General features: G+C 36.2%; 1 protein-coding gene across 5 annotated transcripts in view; it reads left to right on the plus strand.

The window, feature by feature from the left end:
- Nucleotides 1-25,409, plus strand: part of WDR19 (WD repeat domain 19) — a 43,764-nt gene that overhangs the window by 10,355 nt on the left and 8,000 nt on the right. For 2 of the 5 annotated variants that reach the window (XM_061471029.1, XM_061471046.1), the window contains 23 exons: nucleotides 1,450-1,562; nucleotides 2,769-2,942; nucleotides 4,066-4,136; nucleotides 4,907-5,079; nucleotides 5,173-5,287; nucleotides 6,012-6,118; nucleotides 6,530-6,652; nucleotides 7,942-8,091; nucleotides 8,617-8,764; nucleotides 9,380-9,584; nucleotides 10,163-10,322; nucleotides 10,925-11,035; nucleotides 11,290-11,399; nucleotides 13,251-13,308; nucleotides 14,324-14,470; nucleotides 14,585-14,667; nucleotides 15,437-15,520; nucleotides 16,548-16,694; nucleotides 17,102-17,226; nucleotides 18,642-18,754; nucleotides 19,650-19,718; nucleotides 19,980-20,057; nucleotides 24,210-24,306. In XM_061471029.1, coding sequence (XP_061327013.1) covers nucleotides 1,450-1,562; nucleotides 2,769-2,942; nucleotides 4,066-4,136; nucleotides 4,907-5,079; nucleotides 5,173-5,287; nucleotides 6,012-6,118; nucleotides 6,530-6,652; nucleotides 7,942-8,091; nucleotides 8,617-8,764; nucleotides 9,380-9,584; nucleotides 10,163-10,322; nucleotides 10,925-11,035; nucleotides 11,290-11,399; nucleotides 13,251-13,308; nucleotides 14,324-14,470; nucleotides 14,585-14,667; nucleotides 15,437-15,520; nucleotides 16,548-16,694; nucleotides 17,102-17,226; nucleotides 18,642-18,754; nucleotides 19,650-19,718; nucleotides 19,980-20,057; nucleotides 24,210-24,306 — 2,761 coding nt within the window. The remainder of the gene's footprint in view (nucleotides 1-1,449; nucleotides 1,563-2,768; nucleotides 2,943-4,065; nucleotides 4,137-4,906; nucleotides 5,080-5,172; nucleotides 5,288-6,011; nucleotides 6,119-6,529; nucleotides 6,653-7,941; nucleotides 8,092-8,616; nucleotides 8,765-9,379; nucleotides 9,585-10,162; nucleotides 10,323-10,924; nucleotides 11,036-11,289; nucleotides 11,400-13,250; nucleotides 13,309-14,323; nucleotides 14,471-14,584; nucleotides 14,668-15,436; nucleotides 15,521-16,547; nucleotides 16,695-17,101; nucleotides 17,227-18,641; nucleotides 18,755-19,649; nucleotides 19,719-19,979; nucleotides 20,058-24,209; nucleotides 24,307-25,409) is intronic. The other 3 variants (XR_009746543.1, XM_061471037.1, XM_061471055.1) reach the window with 3 other exon arrangements.

Raw genomic sequence — 25,409 nt, forward strand, 5'->3', positions numbered from 1 at the left:
GACCTGTAGGAGGTTTTTGCCTCTTTGCATGGAGTGAAATGTTTTTTGTTTCCTAGCGAAATTTAATTAACAGGTATTTTGAAAATGCAGGCACCGAGGACTTCAGTCTTGATTTCTTCTGCTGCATTCTGGAGTACACAGTAGTGTAGACTTCCCAGGGTTTTTTATTACAGCTCCCAAGTTTGCTCTACAATGTTAGGGAGCATTCTGTGATTCTGTAGTTCTTGGTGTTTGTGCTTGGATGGTCTGTCAACAGCTCTAAACCACATGGCATTTATTGTTGATCTAGGTATTGCCTATATATAGGTATCTGTTATTCAATGGAGAAGGGCTTGGCTTAGTAACAGTTACTTCCAGGCAGTTACTTATGACTTAAAACCAAAAAACCCAAACACAAAATAACAAGTTGTATCAAAATAAGTAGTACTAGGCTTAAAATCTTGCCCTGCAACAGAACATAATTCTTGTAATTTCATAGAATAATTTAAGAAATAATATTTCTTGAATACCCATTAAGCTGCAATAGAATTATAAACAAATTGTTTCAAAAGGCAGGAAATACACTTTTTATATTTGAGGTAACATTGGGAATTATAGGTCAGAATTTGAGTTTGTAATTCTGGATTAATGAATTTTAGGTTAACACATGCCTTTATTCTCAGTTTAAAAATACCAGTGTTGTATTTCATTCTTCCAGCTCTTATTTTAGGAATAAACCATTGTCTGTTTTTCAGACAAGGAAAGTTGGAACAGCAGGTAATGTAAAGTAAATTTCTAAATAGTCTTTCAGAGCATCTTTGTCAAAGAATAAGGTGAAACAAGCTGCTCCTTCTTGCTCTAAAATAATTTCTAAAATAATCTTAAAAAAAAAACCAAAGGTCACTCTGTCTTCCACTGTTACGTCAAACATCTCTGGAATTCTTTAAATAAAATGCAGTCACTTAGAATTATATCAGACTGTAAATACTGCATGTTTAATACACACTGAGCAGGCTGTTTCTTTTGGAATTGTCTTTCTGTCTCTGAAATCTAATCAAATTACTTGAGATACCAGTGTTGTGATAGTCTTCCTTTCAACCTCACAGATAAAAATTCTGTGGATCGAAAACCACATTGTAGTTCAAGAGAGAGTAGTCCAGCAGGGTAACTCCGTATCAACTGCTGCCTTTTCCTCTGAAGAAATGGAGTTGACTTAATACTTCGGTAGGGAAAAGTCTTGAATTTGAGATGTGTTCTGCTGGGCTTGCATTTAGGTCTGTGAACCACTGGCTTACAAAGACACTATCCTGAAAATCTCATCCACTGTTGATAAAGATTCAGAATTAAGATCCCTCAGACTCTTAGGGATTATTAAAAGTCCTACATTTTGTCTTTTAGTGAAGATGTAGGGCTTTATTTTAAAGTGATGTCATTCTTATCAAGTTAATTTTTCTTTTCCTTCATTGGCAGGTAAGTGTAGTGGTCGGCAAGAAGACACTCTTTCTTTTTAATTTGAATGATCCTGATAACCCGATTGATCTGACATTTCAGCAGGCTTATGGCAGTATTGTATCCTACAGATGGTGAGCAGAATAACTTAATGAGGCATTCTGGTGTTAACAAGCTGAAGACTTTCCCTGTAGTTCTGATAAATGCTGGATATCAAATCGTATACACTGGATTTTTCTTGGATGTATTGTTGCCTTTTTAATAATTCTTTTCAAAACACAAGTCTACATTTTGTAATTATTTTACCTGACAATTCAATGGCTATATAAAAGCAGTATTTTCAAATATAATTGCTGTTGGTATGCTCAGCTTTAGAACACTGATCCTATTGCTATCTTGACAGTAGCTTAAACTGAGGGGGTTATAGGTTGTTTTGTAACTAACAAAAGATCTAGGGGTGGAGTTGTATCCTTCAGCCAGCTTGTTGGTTTACAAGTTGTGCAAAGTTCTTGTAGCCTTCCTGCTATGTAATCCAGTTGATAATTGTCCTTTGAAGAAATCCCAAGCTAGAAGTTCCAACTCTGAACTGAAAAATCAGCTGTGCTTTTTCTGTATCTTTGAATCCTGACACCATGTCTTTTAACGCCAGTTTGTTTATTCTTTTACACTACAACTGTGTAAGAAAACCTCTAGCTATATGCATCTTAATTTATGGCCGCATGTCTAACAAGGCATACTTGGGCTGTTTCCCAGGCGGTGATTTCTTTGCTACTAAGCTGATGAAATATTGTTTGAATTCATCCTTGCATGCTGTAACTATTTCTGCCTTAACCTCATTATTTCTACTTGACACTATGAAAAGTAAACAGACCATGTATTCACAAACACAGATTGTAGCTTTGGTTTGTCCACTTTTTTTGCAGTAGTATGCCTTAAGTGCACAGTGACTGGTATTACTATTTTTAGCATAGCTTTGATGGGACTAAGTCAGCCAGAACATTGAAATGAAAGTTTCTGTCTTATGGTATGCTTATTCCAGCAAAGGTACTAGAGATCTTTCTCCTGCCATGTATGCAGCTTGATGAAAGTGAAGTGGCATTATAGGATGTAGAAAAGTGAACTCTGGGTGCAAGCATGATTTTGTCCCTTAAGAATCTTTGGTTATTTTTTCCTTAATCTGTTTTATACTGTGGTGTTCTACATTATATATATATATATAAATAATTTTATTATTTTTCCTATCTTCCTATTTTCCTTATCTCAGTAGTCTGAAAGAAAATGCATTTTGCACATTGCATAAATAGATCTCTTTTCCTAATTGTTGTTTTTTTTTGCAACAGGTATGGTGATGGCTACATTATGATTGGTTTCTCACGAGGGTGTTTGGTAGTAATCTCTACACACATTCGTGAGATAGGTCAAGAAATCTTTCAAGCTCATAATCATAAGGATAATCTAAGCAGCATTGCTATATCACAGTCATTAAACAAAGCTGCATCGTGTGGAGACAATTGGTAAGTGGTAGATTTATACATGAAGAATGGAATTAATCTCACTTAACTGTAGCTGTTAGGCATTAAAGCTAGGCTCCCCAAGGCCTCCAAAGGCTTCAAGGCTCCTGAAGAAGTCAAGACAGAGGAGGTGAGAGGAGCTGCTCCATGGAACTACTTCTCTGCCTGAAGTTAGGAGAAGCTAATTTTTGGCCAGAATTTCTGCAACTATAATTAACCACAACAGTAAAGGTTATTCCTTTTGATTCTTTCTTTTTCTGTTATGATACTTGGCTACAAAGTTGATTGGACATAAACATCAGCTTAGCGATAGGAGAACATTTAAAACTGTACTGAGTATGTTGATATCCTCCTCCCTGGTGTTTGGTCTTACCTGCAGTCTAGACAAACATATAAATGTGTAAGCACTTAAGGAAAAAAAATAGTGTGGAGTTTTCCAAAAATAGGTTGTACTTATGATGGAGTAGCTCCTTTAGCTCCTTGTCTGCTATTCCCTGCTCCTGTGATACCCGAATTCTTTAGCAAAAACAGAGCTGAATGGTAGTAGGAGTCAGACTGTTCTGTCTGTCCTCAGTTCTTGCACTTGTCTTATGACACTTGCACATCAAGAGTGGTACAACTACGAGCAAAACATGGTGCAACTTCAAGCACTTCAGCTGTTGTACAATAAGTGTTATTTCTTTAAGGAGTTCTTTAGCATATTGAGTAGTATGGTAGCGTAAGTGAACTCTTATTCTGTCCCTTTTTATGTGAGACAGGATTGAAAGCTAGTGTTTTAAGTCTGTGTTTCAAGCAATGTTTGTCCATCAGGATTGTGTTTCTAACCTAACCTGTATTGTAACAGGTCAAAAGGGACTAAGTGTGTTGTGTTTCCTGCTCCCAAGCTCTCTTGAATTGGATTTGTGCCTTTTTCCTCAAATTTTGGTTCTCTGAGCAAATCATTATGTACAGTGATAGTGATATACTATTTAGGGTGATGGAGAATAATGAGTGTCTGTTGCTTTTCAAGAAACAGAAGGCATTTTGAATTTCTCTCTGTTTAGGCTGTCTTGATTGGGTTGGGTTTCTTCCAGTTCATGATTACTGAAATTTAAATTGGTGAGAATGACTGTTTATTTTGTTGTAGCATTAAAATTCATGACCTGTCAGACCTGAGAGAAATGTATGCCATAATAAACTTGGATGATGAAAACAAAGGTATGTCAAAAGTCTCCGTGAGGACAGAAATTATTATAAATCAGGTAAAACAGAATTTTGATGGTGACTCTGTTTACATGGATGAAAGTACTGTTGTAGGAAAAAACTGTAAATATAGCACTTACCATAAATTCTTTCTTTCACAGCTTGTATTTATTAGGTGACACACAGATAAATGGGGATGTATTTTGGTTTGTCTGTTCAAAGTATAGAGAAGTACAGCTCTCAGAATATTCAATTCTTTAATGTTTTCATTTTTCGAATCTGTAATACAGTATATTTAGATTACTAAAATAATTCCTTAACTGGCTTCTGCTTCTTTACGGGGTTTTTTGGTGGTTAGGGTTTTTTTTTGTGCTTTTCAGTATCACTTGTACTGGCATATAGACACTTAATCTGTTCTCATCCTGATACACATGATTTGTACCTGTGGCTTCCAGAACTTTCTTACAAGATTCTGTTCTTGGGTAATAAGATACCACTATTATCTCTTCCTGTAGTATCCATAAATGCTTCAGTTATTGCCAACTCTTCACTCCTAGGAAGATTCTAAATTAGTATGTTATGGGTTTAGTTTGAGTGATTCCAGTTGGTCTTGGAGTTCTGTTAATTGGTTATGTTTGAGTACATTAGTACTCATTCATATTCCTAGATATGAATTCCTACCGTTTTCACATTTTAAAGCAAAATAATTGTTTCTTGGGTTTAGTAGTAGAAGATTTATTTTTATTTTCATTTTTTTTCCTCCCAAAACCTTGTGAATGATTTAGGTGTAGACAAGCTGGCTTGGACAGATGATGGACAGTTGTTGGCAGTATCTTCACGAATAGGATCCCTCCATGTTTTCTTGACAAAACTTCCAATCCTTGGAGATGCTTGCAATACACGGATTGCATACCTCACTTCCCTTCTTGAAGTTACTATAGCAAATCATGTGGAGAGAGTATGATAACTTTTTCCTTTTAAACTTCATTTAGATACAAGTAAAGTAAGTATTAGTAGTGGATGAAAATGGTTTTGTTTTGTTTTCTTACAGGAGCTACCAGTCGCAGTCTCTGTTGAAGTAGAGCCAAGTTTTGTGGCTATTGGTGTTTATCATTTGGCTGTAGGAATGAACAATCGGGCTTGGTTTTATGCACTTGGAGAGAATAGTAAGCATAAATTCAGTTCTTTAAAAATTACTGCATCATTGTGTTTTATGAATTCAGTGTTGTGTTTAGGAGTTCTGAACATTACACATTGTACAGTAACAACTTGAATTGCCATATGGTCTTGTTAGGACCAGATAATGATCTTCACAGGCTGAAGCAGTTATGACAACACATTGTAAATAATAGAAATAAAACTTTAGGTTCAAGGTAGTGGTAACAAAATGTAGAATGTTTCTTGTTTCTTTTTTCAGGTCATGTTAACCAATGCAAGACTTTTAGGCTTTTGAGACATTATTGGACAGTGTCTTTAAATATGAAGTTTGGCAAAGTACCTGGGGACTATATGATCAGAGGGTTTAAGCTTGTAAATTGGTAGATGTTCATGTTGCTTGCACGGGGCAAAGTAGAATGGCTATGCTATGTCCAAATTTTAGACAGTGGATTTAAAGTTTTCTTGCCTCTTTATGCATCAACTTTTTTGACTAATATTCCATTAATCAAAACTGTAAAAATACTAGTCAGAGTTGCATAGGAAGAGAGCTTTTTGTACTTTCTAACCAGTTTTCTGACTGCTAAGAAGAAAGTCTGTTTACATGTGACCCATCCCCTCTCTGCTTAGTTGTGAGTTTTTCACACCTGGCTACTGGGCTGCGGATTTAGACAAGCGAAGACTTATACAAAATAAAATATTTTTACCTTTTTATTTTCTGTTTTAATTTTTTAGATGTAAAAAAGCTTAAAGATGTGGAGTACTTGGGAACTGTAGCAAGTATGCACCTTAATTCCGATTATGCGGCTGCTCTCTTCGAGGGTAAAGTCCAGTTGCATATGGTAAGAGCTCTGGCAATTTTGAGTGCTGAAGTAATGAGTTGATCTAAGCTGAACAAGTTAATGTTTTAATTTAAAAAATGAGGTAAAATTGAACTTCTGTTAATGGAGGTAAAAAAAATAAAAATTCCATAGAATTTTTTACTGGCTAATAAAATACAAAGGTGACTTCCTGTAGGCTTTAGAAATACAACCTAGTCTGAAACAGGTGAAGAAAAAGTGTTTCCTTATGAACTGTTTAACAAGTTTTAATTAAAAAATCTCTGGGGGAATGTGACAGAAGCAGGTGCTGGGGTTCTGAGGGATGTGCAGGTTTGTATTAATCTCCTTTCCTTACAGTTTGGTACAGGCAAAAGTATGATACTTCATTGTTAACAGTAGGGTTTTTCAAGTCATTCTGTTCTTTATAATTAGGTAGAAGGTGAAGGTTTGGATGCTCAAGAAGAACGAGAAACTCGACTCTTCCCAGCAGATGGTGATAAATACCAGATTTTGTGCCATGCTTTAACTAGTGACTTCCTCATATATGGTACAGATGTGAGTATTGCTTCTGTCTGAATTATTTGGATTATTACCTATACTTTTAGGAAGAAAAAAAAGGTTCTGAGAAGTTTACAATGGATTATTTTCTATGCAAGAACTTTATGCAAATATAGTCAAATTTACATTCAAGTTCCTTTACTATTGCATTTATATAAGATGCATTGTCATGAAGATCAACTCTTGCTTTTACTAGTGTTTGTTGCAAAGCACTGATTTTAATAGCAGAATTTAATTCTATTGCATTAGTGAAAGGGTTGCAATCAAAATGTCTTCCAGATAAAAGAAAAAACGTCACTTTGCTTTGCAAATTTGTTTATTTAGGTGGTGATGTGATAGGTGTGGACAAAAAGGTACTGGGGTAAACAAGTGTGATAGCATAAATGGAAGTCATTACTTATTATAGAAGCCTTTGCCTGAAGAGAATTTTTTTTAGGCAATTCAACAAAGATGGGAATTAGGAGGGCACTGAAGAAGGATGTGAACATGCTTATGGATTTTTCTGGAGATTTTCCTGTGCATGAGGAGTATTTTCTGGTACTGGAAATACAGGGCACATTTAGCATTGTAGTACTGTGCTCTTTGTGACACAGCTTTTTGTGACATAGGCTGATGTATTGTCCTTAGAGGAAAGGCAGACTCACTATCTCTGGTGTTATCACTCTTTTGGTAACTTGAGTGGTTTTGCAGCAGCTGAGGGCTTTCCTACTTCCTCAGTACCTGAACTGGTACTAATAAATTGAAAGTACTAAATTCACAACTGATCAATTTGATGATGCAGATTTTACAATTGACATCAAAAGATTCCTTTTACTTTTCTTCTTTGTGCAACAGATTGAAATAAGCATTAATCACAAATCAGTTTGATTGCTTTTCCCCCCTGAATTATGTACATTTGTTCTCATAATGTTTCTCCCTTGGAGGCAGATTTTCCAGGTTTGTGTGAAGGTTAAGCTTCTCCCAGTGGCGAGGCAGGCATTTCCTCTTTGGAGAACTGTACAGGAAATACAGCATAACATGTGAGATAAACAACAAATACAATAGAAACCTCAAACCTCCAACTCCTTACTCCCCCTCCCCCCCAGAAAACCTCAATTTTCCTGTCCTGCCCAAAACCAGCTGTAAATGAAGAAGGAAGCCAAAAAAACCCCCCTGGAAGTATTTTTCTTTAAAGCTAACTCTTTGTGCTCAGCACTCTTAAAAATCAGAGAAACTACAGCTAAGTTAGTTATCTGCATGCCACTTACTGATATCATTATTAGCTTTTTTCTGTTATTTCTCGTTAGACTGGAGTTATTAATTATTTCTACATCGAAGACTGGCAATATGTGAATGAATATCGGCATTCTGTCAGCGTGAGAAAAGTTTTTCCAGATCCCAATGGAACCAGATTGGCTTTTATAGATGACAAAAGTGATGGCTTTGTCTACTGCCCAGTAAGTTAGTGTGGGATACCCATACAATTATATTTACAAGCAGGCTCTTCAACTAGATGGTGTTTCAATAAACTTTTTGTCAAATCCAATGTGTATGCTGGTAGGAGAAATTGGCAAGAAGGCTTGAAGATAATGATAATGTAAAAAAGTTAAATCCATCATGTGAGATCAGGACAATTTCATTATACTAAGTTCCTGATGAGTAGTTTCAGAACTGTATGTGTGTGTGCATTCAAATACAGATATTTTAGCCCATTAACAAGTTCTGCCAGTTTCACTGCCTGTCCCCCTACCTTTTCTCTAAGAAAAGTAATCAACATTTACATAGTGTGCATTTTCTTCATTTACTTCCCTTCTGATTTGAACTATTATGTTATTTAGAGTTGCTGCTTATAAGAAAACTTTTTCTTAATTTTTCATATTTCTGCACTATTTATATTCTTTCTTTTTAATCATAACAGAGATGAATATTTGGTTTGTCTCCTTAGCCATTTGCTAGTAATTTTATTACTGCATTGTTTGTAGGTAAATGATAGATTATATGAGATTCCAGACTTCTCACCAACTATTAAAGGAATCCTGTGGGAACACTGGCCAATGGATAAAGGTGTTTTTGTTGCTTTTGATGATGATAAAGCATACACCTACGTTTTTTATAAGGATGCCATTCAAGGTAATGTAAATGCTTTTAAAAACTTATTCACTCTTTCAGTTGATAAAGTAAAACATGTTCTGAGTCTTCATTTGTCTTAAATATTTTTATAATGCATGTACAAATAAACAGTAGTACAGAAGCTTTGTAGTACAACTGGTAGGAAACTAGTTGCTTTGTGGGTTTCTCTGTAAAGCTCTAGCAAAGCATTTTGGTCCTAACTCCCTAAGTTTCTTGCTGTTACAGTCTTTTATCTGAAATTTGCACTTTGTGCTTCAAAATTGTATTTTGGAATGTTAATGAGAAGATTTTAGGAGCAGGGTGACAAAACTTGCATTCACTTACAGTTAACCAAAATCATAGAAATTTCTGTCTTTTTTGCAGAGAAACATTAAGAAATATACCTACAAATACTTGGCAAATGATGGTACTAGTTTAGAAGATTTATGTTATTTATGTATATTTACTTTACTGAAAAATATGTGCTGTGCAGTTGATGGCGACTACCAGAATTGGACACCTTGAATTAATGCCCTGCAAGTCTACATTATTTCAGCTGTGACTGTTTGCTACACTTCTTACCACGTAGGGATATTTTAAATGATGTCTTCTTTTCCTCCTGATCTTTGAATCTAGGGTCAAAGATTATTTTGGCAGGTGGCACAGAAGTCCCCTTTTCCCACAAGCCTTTGTTGCTGTATAATGGAGAATTAACTTGTCAGACTCCGAGTGGGAAAACAAACAATATGTATCTGAGCACTCACAGGTTCCTTGGCAATTTGAAAGACTTGGGACCTAATGAGCTGACACAAATGCTTACTCAGACTTTAACGTTGAAAAGGTACATCTGTGTTTTAATTATATTGTGTAAATTGTTTTCTTCTGTGCTTATAGCTCAGTATAGCATATCCTGGTGATTTAAAAATGTGATTATGAATATTGATAAATCAGATTGATCCATGAGTCCATGTAGCTGTCTATACAGACCAAGCTGAATAATTGGCCTAGTGGTGCTTTATTTGTTTTCCACTGTCAAGTAAAAGCTGACATAGTTTTTTTCAGGACTGCTTCAGAGTTCTATGACAGTGTCTCTTCCAAAACTGGCCAAAGGTGCTTGTACATACTCCCCACTGTAATGAAGCAATGTAAAATCGTTATAATGGAAGCAATGCCAGAGTAGGGAAAGCAGATGATTTCCTGAAGAAGTGAGGTAGAAACAGGAGAAACAGAACTGTTAAGTTATGTGTTTGTATTTCTCCTTTCTTCCTGACACCTCTCTCTCTCTGTGGCTTAGAATTAAATGCTTTTCATCTGTTCCCTACCATAATATTAGGAAAAAAAAGAGTCGAGAGGGAATTTTATGTTTGACTAATACCTAAAATTAAAATAGTTTTAATAATGTTGTTTTACCTTGTAAAGGTTTTCTGAAGCATGGGAGTTGTGCAGACTTCTGAATGACCAGTCTGGGTGGAATGAGCTGGGCAAAGCTTGCTTATATCATATGGAGGTGGATTTTGCAATACGTGTTTATCGGACATTTGGTAATGCTGGGATGGTGATGTCACTAGAACAAATAAAGGTAAAATGTAAAGTCCCCTTTAAATAGGAAATATGGTGATTTAATTCTTCTTTAAGAATTGCTGAGTTCTTATTTTCTGGGGATTTTGGTGTTTGGTTTGTTGTTTTTTAAAGTAGAAGGTGAATTATTTTCAAGGGAGTTAATAGTTACTGAGGAGAAAATGTCCAAACCATGTAACTCTTGCTTGTTTTTTTCTTTAAGTGGTTGCAGTCTCTACTGGAATGCACAACATGCCTTTCTGCATTTGCTTGAAAATATTCATGTCTCGGGCATTTGGAAGCTCTGTTTTCCTTTGTCATTTTTAAGAAAATGTTTAAGGCCACTATTATTAATTAAAAAAAAAGTCATATATCTAAAAGTGTATGAAATAGTACCCTAAGAATATAGTTCCACAAACTGCAGTTTGGACAGTGTTAGCTGTAGTGACTTTGACTTCCAGTAAGAAAGTGAGGGCTTTTCCTTGGTTTGTAGAATCCATTCAACGCACATGGTTGTAGAATACAAAACTGTTTTGTTTTGATGTGCTTACTAAATTATTTTACTTACAACAATATTTTTTTTTTCTCTTGGACTACTTTTGCACCTATTACATCATTTTACAGGGAATAGAAGAACACAACCTTTTAGCAGGACATCTTGCCATGTTTACTGGCGATTTTAATCTGGCTCAGGATTTGTATCTGGCATCCTCCTGTCCTGTTGCTGCACTTGAGGTATTCATTTAAGATGTGTAAATGTTTTGCAGATGCTTTCATCTCCACCTTAATGTTGGACTGTTTCACCTTCTGATAATTCTGCCCTCTTGTGGTTTTGTTCTTGCCATTTTGTGACTGTCAGATACTCTTTTAGGATGAATTCAAATTACCTGAATCTTTCTAGAACACTAGCTCTACATTTGTATTTAGAATAACATAAGGTTCAGAATTTAATACTTGCATCAGAAAATTTTACTGTTCTTTGTTAATAGATGCGAAAAGACTTGCAACACTGGGACAGTGCACTTCAGCTGGCTAAGCGTTTGGCTCCAGACCAGGTCCCTTTCCTATCAAAGGAATATGCAATGCAGCTTGAATTCACGTAAGTTCTCCTGTAAAGTTGCAGTGTAAGAAGATTAAACCAATACTCATGCTCACTAGAAGAATATAAATTGAGATACAATTGAGGTGCAAGGTCCTATACCTGGGTCAGAGCAATCCCAGGCACAGCTACAGGCTGGGCAGAGAAGAGATTCAGAGCAGCCCTGTGGAGGACTTGGGGGCGTTGGTCAATGAGAAACTTAACATGAGCCAACTTCAGTGTGTGCTCGCAGGCCAGAAAGCCAACTGTATCCTGGGCTGCATCAAAAGGAGCATGACCAGCAGGTTGAAGGAGGCGATCCTGCCCCTCTGCTCTGCTCTCGTGAGACCTCACTTGGAGTATTGTGTGCAGTTCTGGTGTTCTCAACATAAAAAGGACATGGAACTTTTGGAACAAGTCCAGAGGAGGACCATGAGGATGATCAGGGGGCTGGAGCACCTCCCGTATGAAGCCAGGCTGAGAAAGTTGGGGCTGTTCAGTGTGGAGAAGAGAAGGCTGCGTGGAGACCTCATAGCAGCCTTCCAGTATCTGAAGGGGGCCTATAAGGATGCTGGGGATGGACTCTTCATTAGGGGCTGTAGTGATAGGACAAGGGGTAACGGGTTAAAACTTAAACAGGGGAAGTTTAGATTGGATATTAGGAAGAAGTTCTTTACTGTAAGTGTGGTGAGGCACTGGAATGGGTTGCCCAAGGAAATTGTGAATGCTCCATCCCTGTGTTGAAGGCCAGGTTGGACAGAGCCTTGGGTGAGATGGTTTAGTGTGAGGTATCCCTGACGATCTTAAGGTTCTTTCCAACCCTAATTATTCTGTGATTCTGTGAGATTCTGTGAATCTGTGATTGTCAGATACATCAGCTAACTACATTGCTGAGAGAGGATTCTGTGAGGTCTTGCAGCTATAGTATAAAGAAGAGTAGTTTTATAAGGAATACCTCATGCTAGAGACATATGCTAGCAAATAATAGTTACTTTTGATTAATTTCACTATACCTGGCTTCTTTGCAGCTGGAAGATGCACTATATAATATGATCATCTACTGACTAAATACTTTCTTGCAAGCAAGTTGGTGGAAAATAAAATTCACACCATTTAACACTTCTTACATTGGACAAAAGCCTTGCCTTTTGCCTTTCTTTCATTAAATACCCATTAGCCTTCATTTTCTTACATATTATAGGTAGGTGAGTGTCAGATTTCAAGGCTGTCAGTCCCTGAAAGAGAGAAGGTTTTAACCAGTTGCCATGATTTTAGAAAGATTTTCTAGGCAATTCTTCCCAGATGAAATCTGGTTTAAATGTCTAAACCAAGAGGAAAAACTCATCTGTTAATAGAGTTGTTAGACAACTCTGTCTCCCTGGCACTGAGAGAGGACAGTTGTTGGTCACAGAAAGGAAGGAACAGAGGCATATGAAGCAATGCAACCATCTGTAACTTGAGTTCTGAATGTATTTGAGGAAAAAAACTGCCTTCATTTTTATGTTGTAAAAATTCAAGAATAATTCTAGAAGGTTAGTTTCATTTATCTCACAGAAAAATAAGGAAGTAGGGATGAGATTACTGAGGTGTATTGTGCAGATAGGTTATTTTCCTGTCTTTCAAGGGAGATTTATTGGTCTCACTATAATGAAATTGAGAGACAGACTAAGAGACAGACTACATCTTTGGCTAATAGCTTGATAAAGTGCTAAGAAAGTGCCATGAGTAACTGTCCATCTTTTGCATACTTCACATTCTTGTACGGTCATTATGTCTAAAGCAGGACAGATACATGTATAATCTGTATGGTAGGAAGGTAACCATCTCTTTCTAGTAAAACTATTCTCTGTATAACTTCCAGTTTTCTTTTAGGGGTGATTATAGTAATGCTCTGTCACACTATGAGAAGGGAATCACAGGAAATAATAAGGTAATTCCATTTTACTAATGATAGCATTTGTATTATCATACTACACATTGTCATGTTTCAGACTCACTTGAATTCAGGTGGGCTTTTTTATTCCACTCTAAGTCTGTATGAGTGTTTCATTTGGGATAGTAGTCTTCACACTTATTTTTAATACACAGAATGATGCTTTCTCTAGGTGTAAAGCATTATTGACATTATATTAACATGGCATAACTAGATTTAGGTTTTATAATTTGAGCAGTTTCATAATAGACATGCAAATGTCAGAAAATACTGCTTGGGTTTTCATTGTTATAACAAAGGTCCTAATAATTCTTTCTGTTATTCTTTATTGAATTGTTATCTGTATAAAGACAAGCAAGGATTGTGTTAGAAGATTAACGTATTCAGTAGATCCTTCCTTATTCGGGCATTATTTCCCCTAACATAATAATATGGATAGGGCTTTGTGCAACCTAGTCTAGTGGAAGGTGTCCCTGCCCATGGCAGAGGGGCAGGAACTAGATGAGCTTTAAGGTCCCTTCCAACCCATACCATTCTATAATTCTATGATAATATTTGCATAATGTCTATTCAGCGACTTAAATGATAATTAGGGAACATAATCAGAGAAATAGCAACATTTCTGAAATCAAGCCATTTGGCCTTAAGAAGCATCAGTGGCCTTACCACTTACAAAAAAAGATTAAAGGAAATATCCTGCTTGTAGTTTCTTTTTTCTCTCCTGTTGGTTTTAGAGGAAAAATGAGAGTAGTACTGAGCTGTCTGTAAAGCGTATGTGTGCTTGGTCTGGACAGATCTTGTAAGTAAAATGTAAAAATTAAAGCTTAAGAAAAGAACTAAGCTGAGTTCTAAGTGACAGCTGTAGCTAGGCAAGAATTTTGAGACAAAAATTGACTTTGTGAAGTCTGTGTAATGTTTTGATAATTTGCTTCAGTGCTTGGTTACTGTGGCTTTTGTGACCTGGTATTTCTAATGTATAATGTATAGTTACTGCTTTTCATTTGATTGCCAGTACCAGGATCATGATGAAGCTTGCCTTGCTGGGGTGGCTCAAATGTCTATTCGAGTCGGAGATATCCGTCGAGGGGTAAACCAGGCCATTAAACATCCCAGTAGGTTGCTAAAGAGAGACTGTGGAGCTATTCTGGAGAATATGAAGGTATTCAAAAGAGTTAATAAAGCTAAACCTGAATAAGTGAAATCATTAAGCTATTTGTTGAATTTTTTTTATTTTAATTTAGAAATGATGTTTTAATGATTTCCAATATTGTAGCAATTTTCAGAAGCTGCTCAGCTCTATGAAAAGGGACAGTATTATGACAAGGCAGCATCAGTGTACATCCGATGTAAAAACTGGTAAGTGCTGTTTTCAGGGAAGTGGTGTATTTCAAAGAACTTGCTATGGTACTTTTTGGAAAGGAAGGATTCTCTGAATAGCACAACTGTCTCATTGAGTATGTTTCATTGATTTTTATTGTTCCTTCACCCAAGCTGAAACAAGAACAGTGTTCTCTCAGAAGCTTCTGTTGTTTTAAATAGTCTTATTGTAAATGGGAGATAGTCTTCCTTTTTTCTTTTTTCCGTTATGTTTAGTTACCTGCAATTTCAAATACTTAATGTGCGTGTGCACATGCACACACGTGCACTGAATTCAGTAATTTTATTTGTGTAGTTACTATTTAGTTCATCAAATTCCTTCAGTTATAAAATACATTGCCTTAAGTACACAATCAAGAAGTATTCACAGCTGCACCTGTACTGTTGGCATTCTGTTCTCTTCACATTCTTTCAGATTACAGTTTTAATACAGTGCTGCTTGTTCTACTGTAGATTAAGTAGAGAATATTGGATGTAAAAATGGTTGGTCTGGCACTTATACATCTCAAATTTAATGAGAAGATACTGTCCTTCGTTAAGCCTGTACCTTCATAAAGCAGTCTGTAGTTTCCAGTTCTTTTATCTATAAAGTGCAGCTTTTTGAGACTATTAAAGTGCCTTCAAAGCTTATACATTACATGCACTTAGTTCTTTTTTAGCCTTCTTTTAGTGTTGGTATAAATATGCCTGTTTTACTGGAAAAAATTTGAAACCAGATATATTTATTAAATAACAATTGTCTTTCTAGGGCAAAGGTTGGTGAACTTCTTCCTCATGTTTCATCTCCAAAGATTCACCTACAATATGCAAAGGCCAAGGAAGCAGATGGCAGGTGAGTTTTAATCCTTATGTTTTTTATGAAAGTTATTGTTTGTTGTCATTATCGATGTTATTAGATATTACCCTTTTAAAAAACAAACTTAAAGACAGGCTTTAAATTTTGCATAAAACAGCCTTGTGAAAATGCATTCTGAAATACATAAACTTAAGGTGTCATGTAAGGATTTTAAATGTAATCTAAGGACCTTTCATTAGTATCAAAGATGTGTTTCTAATTTACTGTTTTCCTGTCTAAGTATTAATATTTTTTACCAAAATCATTAAAATACACTGTGTATTGAATTCCACTTAGCAAAGTATTGAAGAGTTTGCTTTGTTTCTAATGACTCCTCACCTGTGATTTTTAAATGACATTCAAAGGGAATAGTTGTGAAAGAATTTTTTTCATTCTAGAACCAAATTACTTAATGTCTGCACTTGCAAAATATTGAATAATGTGAAATTATTGGCTGAAATGAAAGCCCAAAATAGGTTATATGTAATCACAGAATGTAGGTTCTACTTGTCTTTACCCATCAGTAAATGTGCTTCAGAATAATGATACTTTATAAACAGGACCAAAGCTAAATGTCTGCATTGATGAGACTAGAAAATACTATTTGTGTCAGTTGTGTAGTGTGAGAATGAGAAATCTCTTGATCTTGTTTACAGAACAGAAATCTCGTTTTTTACATTGTACAACTAGCTATCGTCTGTTTTTTATAATTTTCTCACTCCGAAGTGATTTCATACAGAACTAATGGAACAGATGAACTGCTTTTAAGATATACCAAAAGAGATGCTAGCAAAGTAGGTCAAAAATAGTATCGTGGTAGAGATTTCTCTGATTTCATTCTTCCAAGAAAAAATTAAATAGAGCCAAAAAAAAGCATAGTAATTGCAGAACAAGGTTATTATATGCAAACTGAAAGGAAGGTGTCACAGAATAACCTCTCAGCAGCAAAATACTTTCTTTCACACCTTATTGTAAGGAGTTATTTAAAAGTTAGAAAAACTGATGTGGAACCATCATTTTACAGGTACAACGAAGCTGTGATAGCTTATGAGCATGCAAAACAATGGGATAGTGTAATTCGACTATATTTGGATCACCTCAATAATCCTGAGAAGGCTGTTAATATTGTGAGAGAAACACAGTCTCTTGATGGAGCAAAGATGGTGGCCAGGTAACAGTCATACACTGCAGGCTAAAAAAATGGTGGAAGAGACCATACCTATTGGAAGCTGCTGAGGCTTGCTGACATACCAGACTCTAGTTATTGGTACTTGGCCAATGACTATATTTCAGTTTATTGATTTGAGTTCTGTAAAATCTGGACAGCTGAGCAGGTGCTGATTATTTTTTTTTCCTTCTTTTTAACTTTCTGATTAAAACTGTATTAACCTGAAGTTTAAACGATAATGAAAGTTGTCATACTGTATTATTTATGCTGTTAATTTTAGTAATCTGTTTAAAATAATCAAGATATAAATATCATATTGGTGTGCCACAAAATATACTATATTTCTAAAACATTTAATGTAGTCATTATGCTCATTAGTATTAAGGCATTAATTTGTTCATTCTTCTTAGATTCTTCCTCCAGCTTGGTGACTATGGTTCTGCCATCCAGTTCCTAGTCATGTCCAAGTGCAATAATGAAGCTTTCACATTAGCTCAACAGCACAATAAGATGGAGATTTATGCTGATATCATCAGTGAGTATTTCAAGTTAATAGTTTGCTGTTCTTTTAATTGGTTTAAACTGATTTCAAATCATAAGACAAGGGGTGTGACGTTTTGTTTCCCAGGCTTTCCATTTCCAGTCACCATGGACATTTTTGGCAAATCTGTGTCTGATTCAGGCCTACAAGCTAGGCTTTGCTTTCAGCTGAGGTATCTCCCTTGGTCTTCAGTCTAGGTTGTTTTCAGATTTTGTCTGTGCTGAAGATTTTTCTGTTTATCCATAAAGTATTTGTCTAGACTGTGCTGCTTGTGTTCATTGAGGGATCCCTTTCTTTGACCTTGATATATGTAGTACCGCTTTTCCAAAACTAACACTTTTACTGGGACAGTTCTTGATTTTTATCCTTTTTCCCATACTTCCAGCTCTTTCCTTAAATATGTATAGCACTTGCATTTTTTTCTTTTTTTTTTTTTTTTCTTTAAGGCCCTTTGTAACCCCCTCTTGTCTCAGTGGGAGACAAAAAGGAGACCTGACTGAGAAGCTGACTTACATGTCAGCCCATGTCCTGGGTTCAGCTGTAACAGTTATTTTTCTCCTTGTTAGTAGCTAGTGCAGTTCTGTTTTTGACTTTAGTCTGAGTCAGTGGCCAGCTTCTCGACTTGCAATAAATGTAGTAATTTTTCACCTGTGTCAGGCACCATTCTTTGCAAAGAGTTCCACATGCATATCTACCAAATTCTCTCATATTTTCAAGTAATCTCTTCCTTTAAAAAACATACTTGTTACAAAGGTTTTGAAAACTTGGCAGCAGCTAGCTTAGTGATGCATTGTGGCAGCTGCTTGTCAAGGTAGCCACTATTGTTCTGCTGCTCCTTATGCTTTTTTCCTTTTCTCCTATCCAAAATACAGTGTCTCTAATTGTAATCTAAGTGGATGGAAAAATAGCTGAAAACTTACTTTGGACTGGTGGCTGTCTTTGGTTTAGATTCACACAGTAAAATCAAGCTTTGGTTAGAAGATGTTGTGTTCCCTGCTACCACATGGTCACACTGATCCTCATAGGCTTGCTTTGTGCAATACATACTTGCATATTCTTAAACTCTGAGAAATAATTAGGTGATAATCTCATAATCACTTGCGCTGTTTTATTTTTGCCAAGACATGATGGAAAAATTCGTTAGTAGGCTATAGTAATGTAATTTTACTGTGTCTGTTAAAAAAACAGAAAACCTATGGAAACAAGTATTTCACTCCACTATTAGCTCCTAATGTCTGACATTTAATCTGATTAAATAGGGAAAAAATGTAGACATAATTTGAGTCTAGCTGGCTTTGGTTTTCTTTGAATATCAGTAGGAAAACAAAATTTAGACTAAGATCTTGCTTCTTCAGTAGGGCTTTTATCTTACTGAGAACACTGCTGTCATTGCTGTCTATCTGTTGCAGGTTCGGAAAGCGCTACCAATGAAGATTATCAGAGCATCGCACTCTATTTTGAAGAAGAAAAGAAACATTTTCAGGCGGGAAAGTTTTTCTTGCTGTGTGGTCAATATGGAAGGGTCAGTACTTAAAGGGTAAACCAGTGATAGTTAAATGTTCATAGAAACTCTTCAAAATACAGTGCTTCAAAATCAGGGAAGTTCATAGTAGACTTCAGCTGCCTTAACTGATGAAATACTGGTATTTAAAAGTGTAAAAAACATAATTAAACTACTTATGTTTACAGCTATCTACATTTATGTGCTGTGAATTACACACTGCATACGGGTCACTTTTTAACTGCAGCAGAGGCTCCATGTGGATCAGTGATATACTCTTCTCAATGAATCTCTAAATGTCATAAACACAGAAGAAGAACTTATTTGTATCGTGCTAGCTTGATCAGTGATGATGACTTGGTGTCTGGCTTATTGATTTAATACTGTAGCATACCCTAACTTAAAGCTTTTTTAATTTTTCAAGACAGAAAATACATTAGCTGAAGTATGTCAGTTGACACGCTCCTTTTTGGTCAGTTATACATTGGTGAGCTGATGCTTATTATAATTTTGACTTCTGTATACTGAACACATACCAAAAAAATATTACTGATTTTTGCAAATTGCAGCCATTGTAGTTGACCACTCCTTCAGCTGGGAGGTAGGGGAGGATCCAGTAGCAGATTAGTCATTCATTTTTCTCACCCTATTGCTGCAAACATCTTTCACAGTTAGATGAAGGTATACACCAGAATTTGGCAAAGACTCAACTCTTATTTCTTGCAGGAGTATCTGGAAGAGCAGCTCCTACCTCTATAATGTGTACGGTTATCTATATGGCTGTAAAATACCGTTAAGACAAGCATTCAGCATGTGATTTGAATGTCAAAATGCAGAGAGAAATAACTTGATAAAAAAATAGGAAAATGTTCATCTCATGTGTTTGAGTTTTAACTTTTCTTCTGTATTGTTTTAGGCATTAAAACACTTTATGAAAAGTCCAGGCACAGAAGATAACTTGGCTATAGAAATGGCAATTGAAACAGTAAGTAATTTGGATAAACAAAAATTTCTTTATTTTCTCAGGAAGTTTACCTTCAGTATGTGACAGTTCCCAGGCATCTAAAATTCCCTGACATAACATGTTAGAAAATAAATGTGAACTACTGCCTGTCAAAGGTGATGAACCAAGTAATCATCTGATTTTAACGCACAGAACTAAAAAAAAATAACAATGTTTTTATGGAAACCTCCATATTTTTCCTTTCTCTTTCATATCATAATTTCTTCTATCTTTATTTAATAGGTGGGACTGGCAAAAGATGAAGCCCTAACAAGTCAGCTGATAGACTATCTTATGGGAGAGAGTGATGGCATGCCCAAGGTATTGTATTTTTATCACTGCTATTGTGTCAACATTTTACTGCTTCTTTCAGCAGAGCTTGAATGTGAGCTAAGTGGCGCTGCACCCATGGTTTTCTGCTGTGAAAGCCAGACCTTGGGTGCAGACATTGCAGTCTACAATTCTTTAGTCAACGAATCTAAGGTCTCATACAGACTCACAGTAAATGCAGTCCGGTACAAAATGTTATGTATGGAAGAGGAAGTTCTGCCTTACTGAGGTGAGTGAGATTTGGTAATGATGAAGATGATACGGTCTTGGTGCAGTAAGTTTATTTCACCCCTAGTATAACTGTTGGCTATGATTCTCTTGGGAGATTAGAAATTCAGGCTCTTTCCTCTTCACATGGTGCCTAGAGATTGAGGGTTTGATATTTTAGACTTTTACAGACATTTGGACAGCTGATGGCCAAGCCGGCTTTGCTTTTATACAATTAAAAAACCTGAAACAACTCTATTACTTACCTCTTATTATTTACCTGTAATTTGAAATGCAAACATTAATAAAATTATAAGGGAAGCAGAAGGTAGTGGAACAAATAAAATTCAAGTGCAAGAGACCAGTAGAGAATGCAGCTGTTGGAGGCATTGAATGAAAAATCTGTGTAAGCTAAAGCAATTTCTCACTTATGCTGAAAGTTGGGTGAACCAAAACTGTAGCATCCGATCTCATTTCTAAGAGCAGCAGCCTCACCATTTAGTTGAAAGAAGTGCATAAGACTGGATATGGAAAGTGAGCTACAGGTTGATGCCCATAGTGAAGAGGCTCTAAAGATTTTAGAAAACGGGAATTTTGTGAATGCTGTAATTGCCATATTTAACATTGTTTTGAACTTCAATGTAGAGCTTTCCTTTCCTTGTTTAAAAGCTCTCTCTTGTTCTTCTGAATGCTTTAACCCAATCTGCCATAGTCTCTCTCAGTGAGTAACAAAATTTTACTTTATCAAATCATACATAGTTGTTTTAAAAATCTATTTAAGAAACAATCTATCTTTATCCCTGTTATGCTATGGAGGATGGTTTTGAAAATACCAAATAAATGGGGTTAGTTGTAGAGAATAGCAGCTTTTATGTGGTGGTATTTTTGTAAAGCTGAAAGTAAGACTAAACTTAAAATAGCCACGCAGCAGAAACTTGCTAGTCCTTTCAAGCACTGATCTTCAAACCAGACCATTGCTCACAGCGCCCTGGTTGCTTTAAATCTGATAAGGTGGCATTTAATGAAGTATCACATAATCAAAAATTATTATGCTTATCAAGATTTTGTTGTCTAATTACAAACTCTTTCTTAAATATGTTATTATATCAACTATTAAATTTAACATGTAAAGAATATTAATTTGCCACATGTGGTCTTAACGTAATTTGTCAGGGAGTTAACTGGCAAGGTTCTGCTGTTTTCTGTGTGTGTATTTTCTAAGTACAGGTGTTTTAAAAAGCAAAACTAAATTAAATCATGGCTGTCTAATACTAAGATCAATCAGATTGCAATAATAACTTGATACAAAGACCATAGGAAATGTGTTGTCAGTTGAAAATTCCTTCCTGTAACTTTTGCTTTTAAAATAACTGACTTTAAATGTTAGAACATGAAAGTAAAACATGAGGCTAAATTTTCTTAAATGCCTCCTACTTTTATATTTTTTCCACATATGGCTGCCATGTAAGTCATTTAAATATATTACCTGAGTCAAATATCATTAGAGACATGGTAAATACCATATAAGACTACTGGTCCATGCTGGCACAACATCCTTAGCCTGCTGCAGCAGGAGAAAAGGGGACAAGTGGTCATCAGTAGAACGGCTAGCTGTGGGCATTAGCAGGTGTCAGAAGTTATGAAGAATTACATCCTAACCTACCATTCATAATAATTTTTGTTTTACCCCACTCAAGAAATAGCAGTTTTCCTTTTTAAGGCAGTTTTCAGTGAATAGATAATATCCACTAGTAAGTAGTTGTGGTTACTTTATTATCCAGATAACTTTTACTGTTGTTCAGTTATGGTTCTCAGGACGTTTGACTTTTTGATCATAGAATCATATAATAGTTAGGATTGGAAAGGACCTGAAGATTGTCAAGTTGTAACCCCCCTGCCAAGGGCAGGGATACCTCACACTAAACCATGCCACCAAAGGCTCTGTCCAGCCCGGCCTTGAACACCACCAGGGATGGAGCATTCACAATTTCCTTGGGCAACCCATTCCAGTGCCTCACCACACTTACAGTAAAGAACTTCTTCCTAATATCCAATCTAAACTTCCCCTGTTTAAGTTTTAACCCGTTACCCCTTGTCCTGTCACTACAGTCTCTAATGAAGAGTCCCTCTCCAGCATCCCTATAGGCCCCCTTCAGATACTGGAAGGCTGCTATGAGGTCTCCACGCAGCCTTCTCTTCTCCACACTGAACAGCCCCAACTTCCTCAGCCTGTCTTCATACGGGAGGTGCTCCAGTCCCCTGATCATCCTCATGGCCCTCCTCTGGACTTGTTCCAACAGTTCCATGTCCTTTTTATGCTGAGGACACCAGAACTGCACACAATACTCCAAGTGAGGTCTCACAAGAGCAGAGTAGAGGGGCAGGATCGCCTCCTTCGACCTGCTGGTCATGCTCCTTTTGATGCAGCCCAGGATACAGTTGGCTTTCTAGCTTGCGAGCACACACTGAAGCCAACTCATGTTCATTTTCTCATCAACCAACACCCCCAAGTCCCTCTCCACAGGGCTGCTCTGAATCTCTTCTCTGCACAACCTGTAGATGTGCCTGGTATTGCTCTGACCCAGGCGTAGGACCTTGCACTTGGCTTGGTTTATCATGCGTTGCTTAAAATTCTGCTCCATCATCAGTTTAAAAGTGATTTATTTTTTTTTTTTTGTCACTTAATATTTTCCTTTATATTGTGAGTTAAAAAGAACAATATGATTGGCCTTTTTTCTTTCTGTATGCTAGTCTTTCTCTCTTGCTTTTATTTCTGTGGCTTTTTCATCCTTTTTTCCCTTGACTCTCAAGTAGAGTCTTAATCTTAGCAGTTGTTGTCTTTATACGGAAATGTCTTTATAGCTTCCATATTTCTGTTCTTCTATATTTCTGCTTTTGCTGCACGTTTGAGACTTGCATACAAAATCCACAAAGTGTTCCAGAAAACAGGACAATATCATTTAATACAAATCTTTAAAGATATTTTTCTACTGTTTTAACAAAGAATACACGTGGTAAATGATTGCGTTTGCTACTAATATTGCAGAATTAGTTGGTTTTGGTTTTTGCTAAGCTGTCCATAAAGCTACCCATGCCTTTTTTTTTTTTTTTTGTTTCCTGATTTATATTTTTAAGTTAGAACCATACCATTATATACAGTATTTCAGCTTAATTTCACCTGGATTTACTAATTCAATTATTATCACCTACAGACTTTACTTTTTTTATTGATCCCATTTTAGACATCACTGCTAAAGATATACAATAGTGACACTAGTGACACTAGCCCAGTTTTGGGTTTGGTTGTTTTTCTTTTTTTAATAGTTCCTCTTCCTCATAAGCAGGGTGATTTAATTCTGTATTTTTGCTGTATCTTTAGAAATTATCTAAAATCAGCCAGTTGTCCCCTTAATTTTCAGATTTTTAGCTGCTTTGGATGTTTTAACCATCTGGTCTCAGAACAATATACTTTTTAATGACCAGATTTTGTCATCCTTATTCACACTACGCAGTGTTTGCACCTAGATCTGGAACACAATTTAAACTTTTCTAGCAAAATTTTGAGTTCTAAAAACAGTCCTTTGGTTCTTTTCTGACACCATGAATGCCTACATGTCTGAAGTTGTTGGGATTCTGCCTGTGCAACTCTCTACATGCTAATGGTCTGCAGCTTTTTGTATCCATATTGGCAGTTTGGCAACTAACTGCCACAGCTCGCTCAGGGTCCCCAGCATGAGTGTTTGACTGTACCAAGAGCCAAGACTTGCAGGTGAAGGCAGCATAGCTAAAGCATGTCCATACAAAGAGCTCTTCAAAAAACAAGGCAGCTCTTGTCCGTCTGCTTTCTTAAAGAATGTGGTGGTGGGGTAATTAAAGAAAGGGAACAAGAAGTATGTATTCAATCAGTATTAATTGCTTTTGTATGATTTAATTAAGGATGCCAAGTACCTATTCCACTTATACATGGCACTGAAGCAATACAAGGAAGCTGCCAGAACTGCTATAATAATTGCCAGGGAGGAGCAGTGTTCAGGTAAGTCCGTTTCCTCTGATGTGGCAGCATCTCTGACACTACACCTTGCAGTACTTGAGGTACTGCTATTTAAATAGGATTATACTTAGAAATGATGTTTTACTTATATTCAAGCTTAATTTGAAGTAGTCTTTGTGAAAAGTTTGGGAGTCGTACCTGTATGTTAAATATTAGAAGAAAAAAAAATTGTTGAAAATACCTGCATTCCTTATTACATTCAAGTAAATGTAGTCATTAAGATTGCTTGCAATTTCACTTTTCTATATATCACAGGTCTTATAACTGCAGTTTCTACATGCAATTTCCAACTTGGATACTGATCCTTTAGTCTCTGCATGTGATTTTTTTCTAGTGGGAGAGGTGCACAGGAGATGGTTTCTGTTGAAGGATCAGATACCCGCTTACTTAAGCCTTGCTTTCCCCTGTAATAGGTAGCTGAAGTTAGAAATAGAAAAAAGTAATAAGAGAAGACAGGGCTAGAAGCAAAATAGCTATTGCCTCCATTAGTTGTGCTCCTCTGCAGCCATGGCAACAGCTCTGCCATAACACTGCTTGCTTTTCATTCCAAGTAACTTATGAAAAATAACTGTAAAGGGAAAATAGCAGCCTCGGGAGCAGCCAGGCAAATTAACTTCTATGGAATGCTTCTCAGCAGTGGGCTAGGGAATGGAGAATCTCTTAACCCTTTGGCAGGCATGGTCTTCCAATTCCTCATAGCAGTGAATAATGCATTTGTGCTGATTATGTAAGCAGGAAATGTAAATGCTCAAGGGTTTAAATATTTACCAGCTTCTCTGAATCTGAAAAATTTTATCTAAAATGGAGTATCCCACACTGTATTTCATCTTCCCTAAGTACAGACGTGTTCTGCAACCCAGAATTAATAAGCACAATATTTTTTTCATTGAAATCACCAGTCTTGCAGTAGCTGTTTCAGAGTTTTGAATTGTTGCTCTCTTCCTTCAGGAGATGTCAATGAGTTTGATTCTGAAGTTTACACCAATATAGTTTGTTCTTTCCTTAAAAGTCCACTTTAAAAATAATATTTAACTCATACTGTTTGGTATTTTCCTTTGAGTATGACACTTTATGTGCAGTTTAAG

The sequence above is a fragment of the Pezoporus flaviventris genome, unplaced genomic scaffold, assembly GCF_033815535.1.
Source record: "Pezoporus flaviventris isolate CSIRO_AGI_PZ_B2104156 unplaced genomic scaffold, CSIRO_AGI_Pfla_v1 ptg000002l, whole genome shotgun sequence".
NCBI classification, from domain to species: Eukaryota; Metazoa; Chordata; class Aves; order Psittaciformes; family Psittacidae; genus Pezoporus; species Pezoporus flaviventris.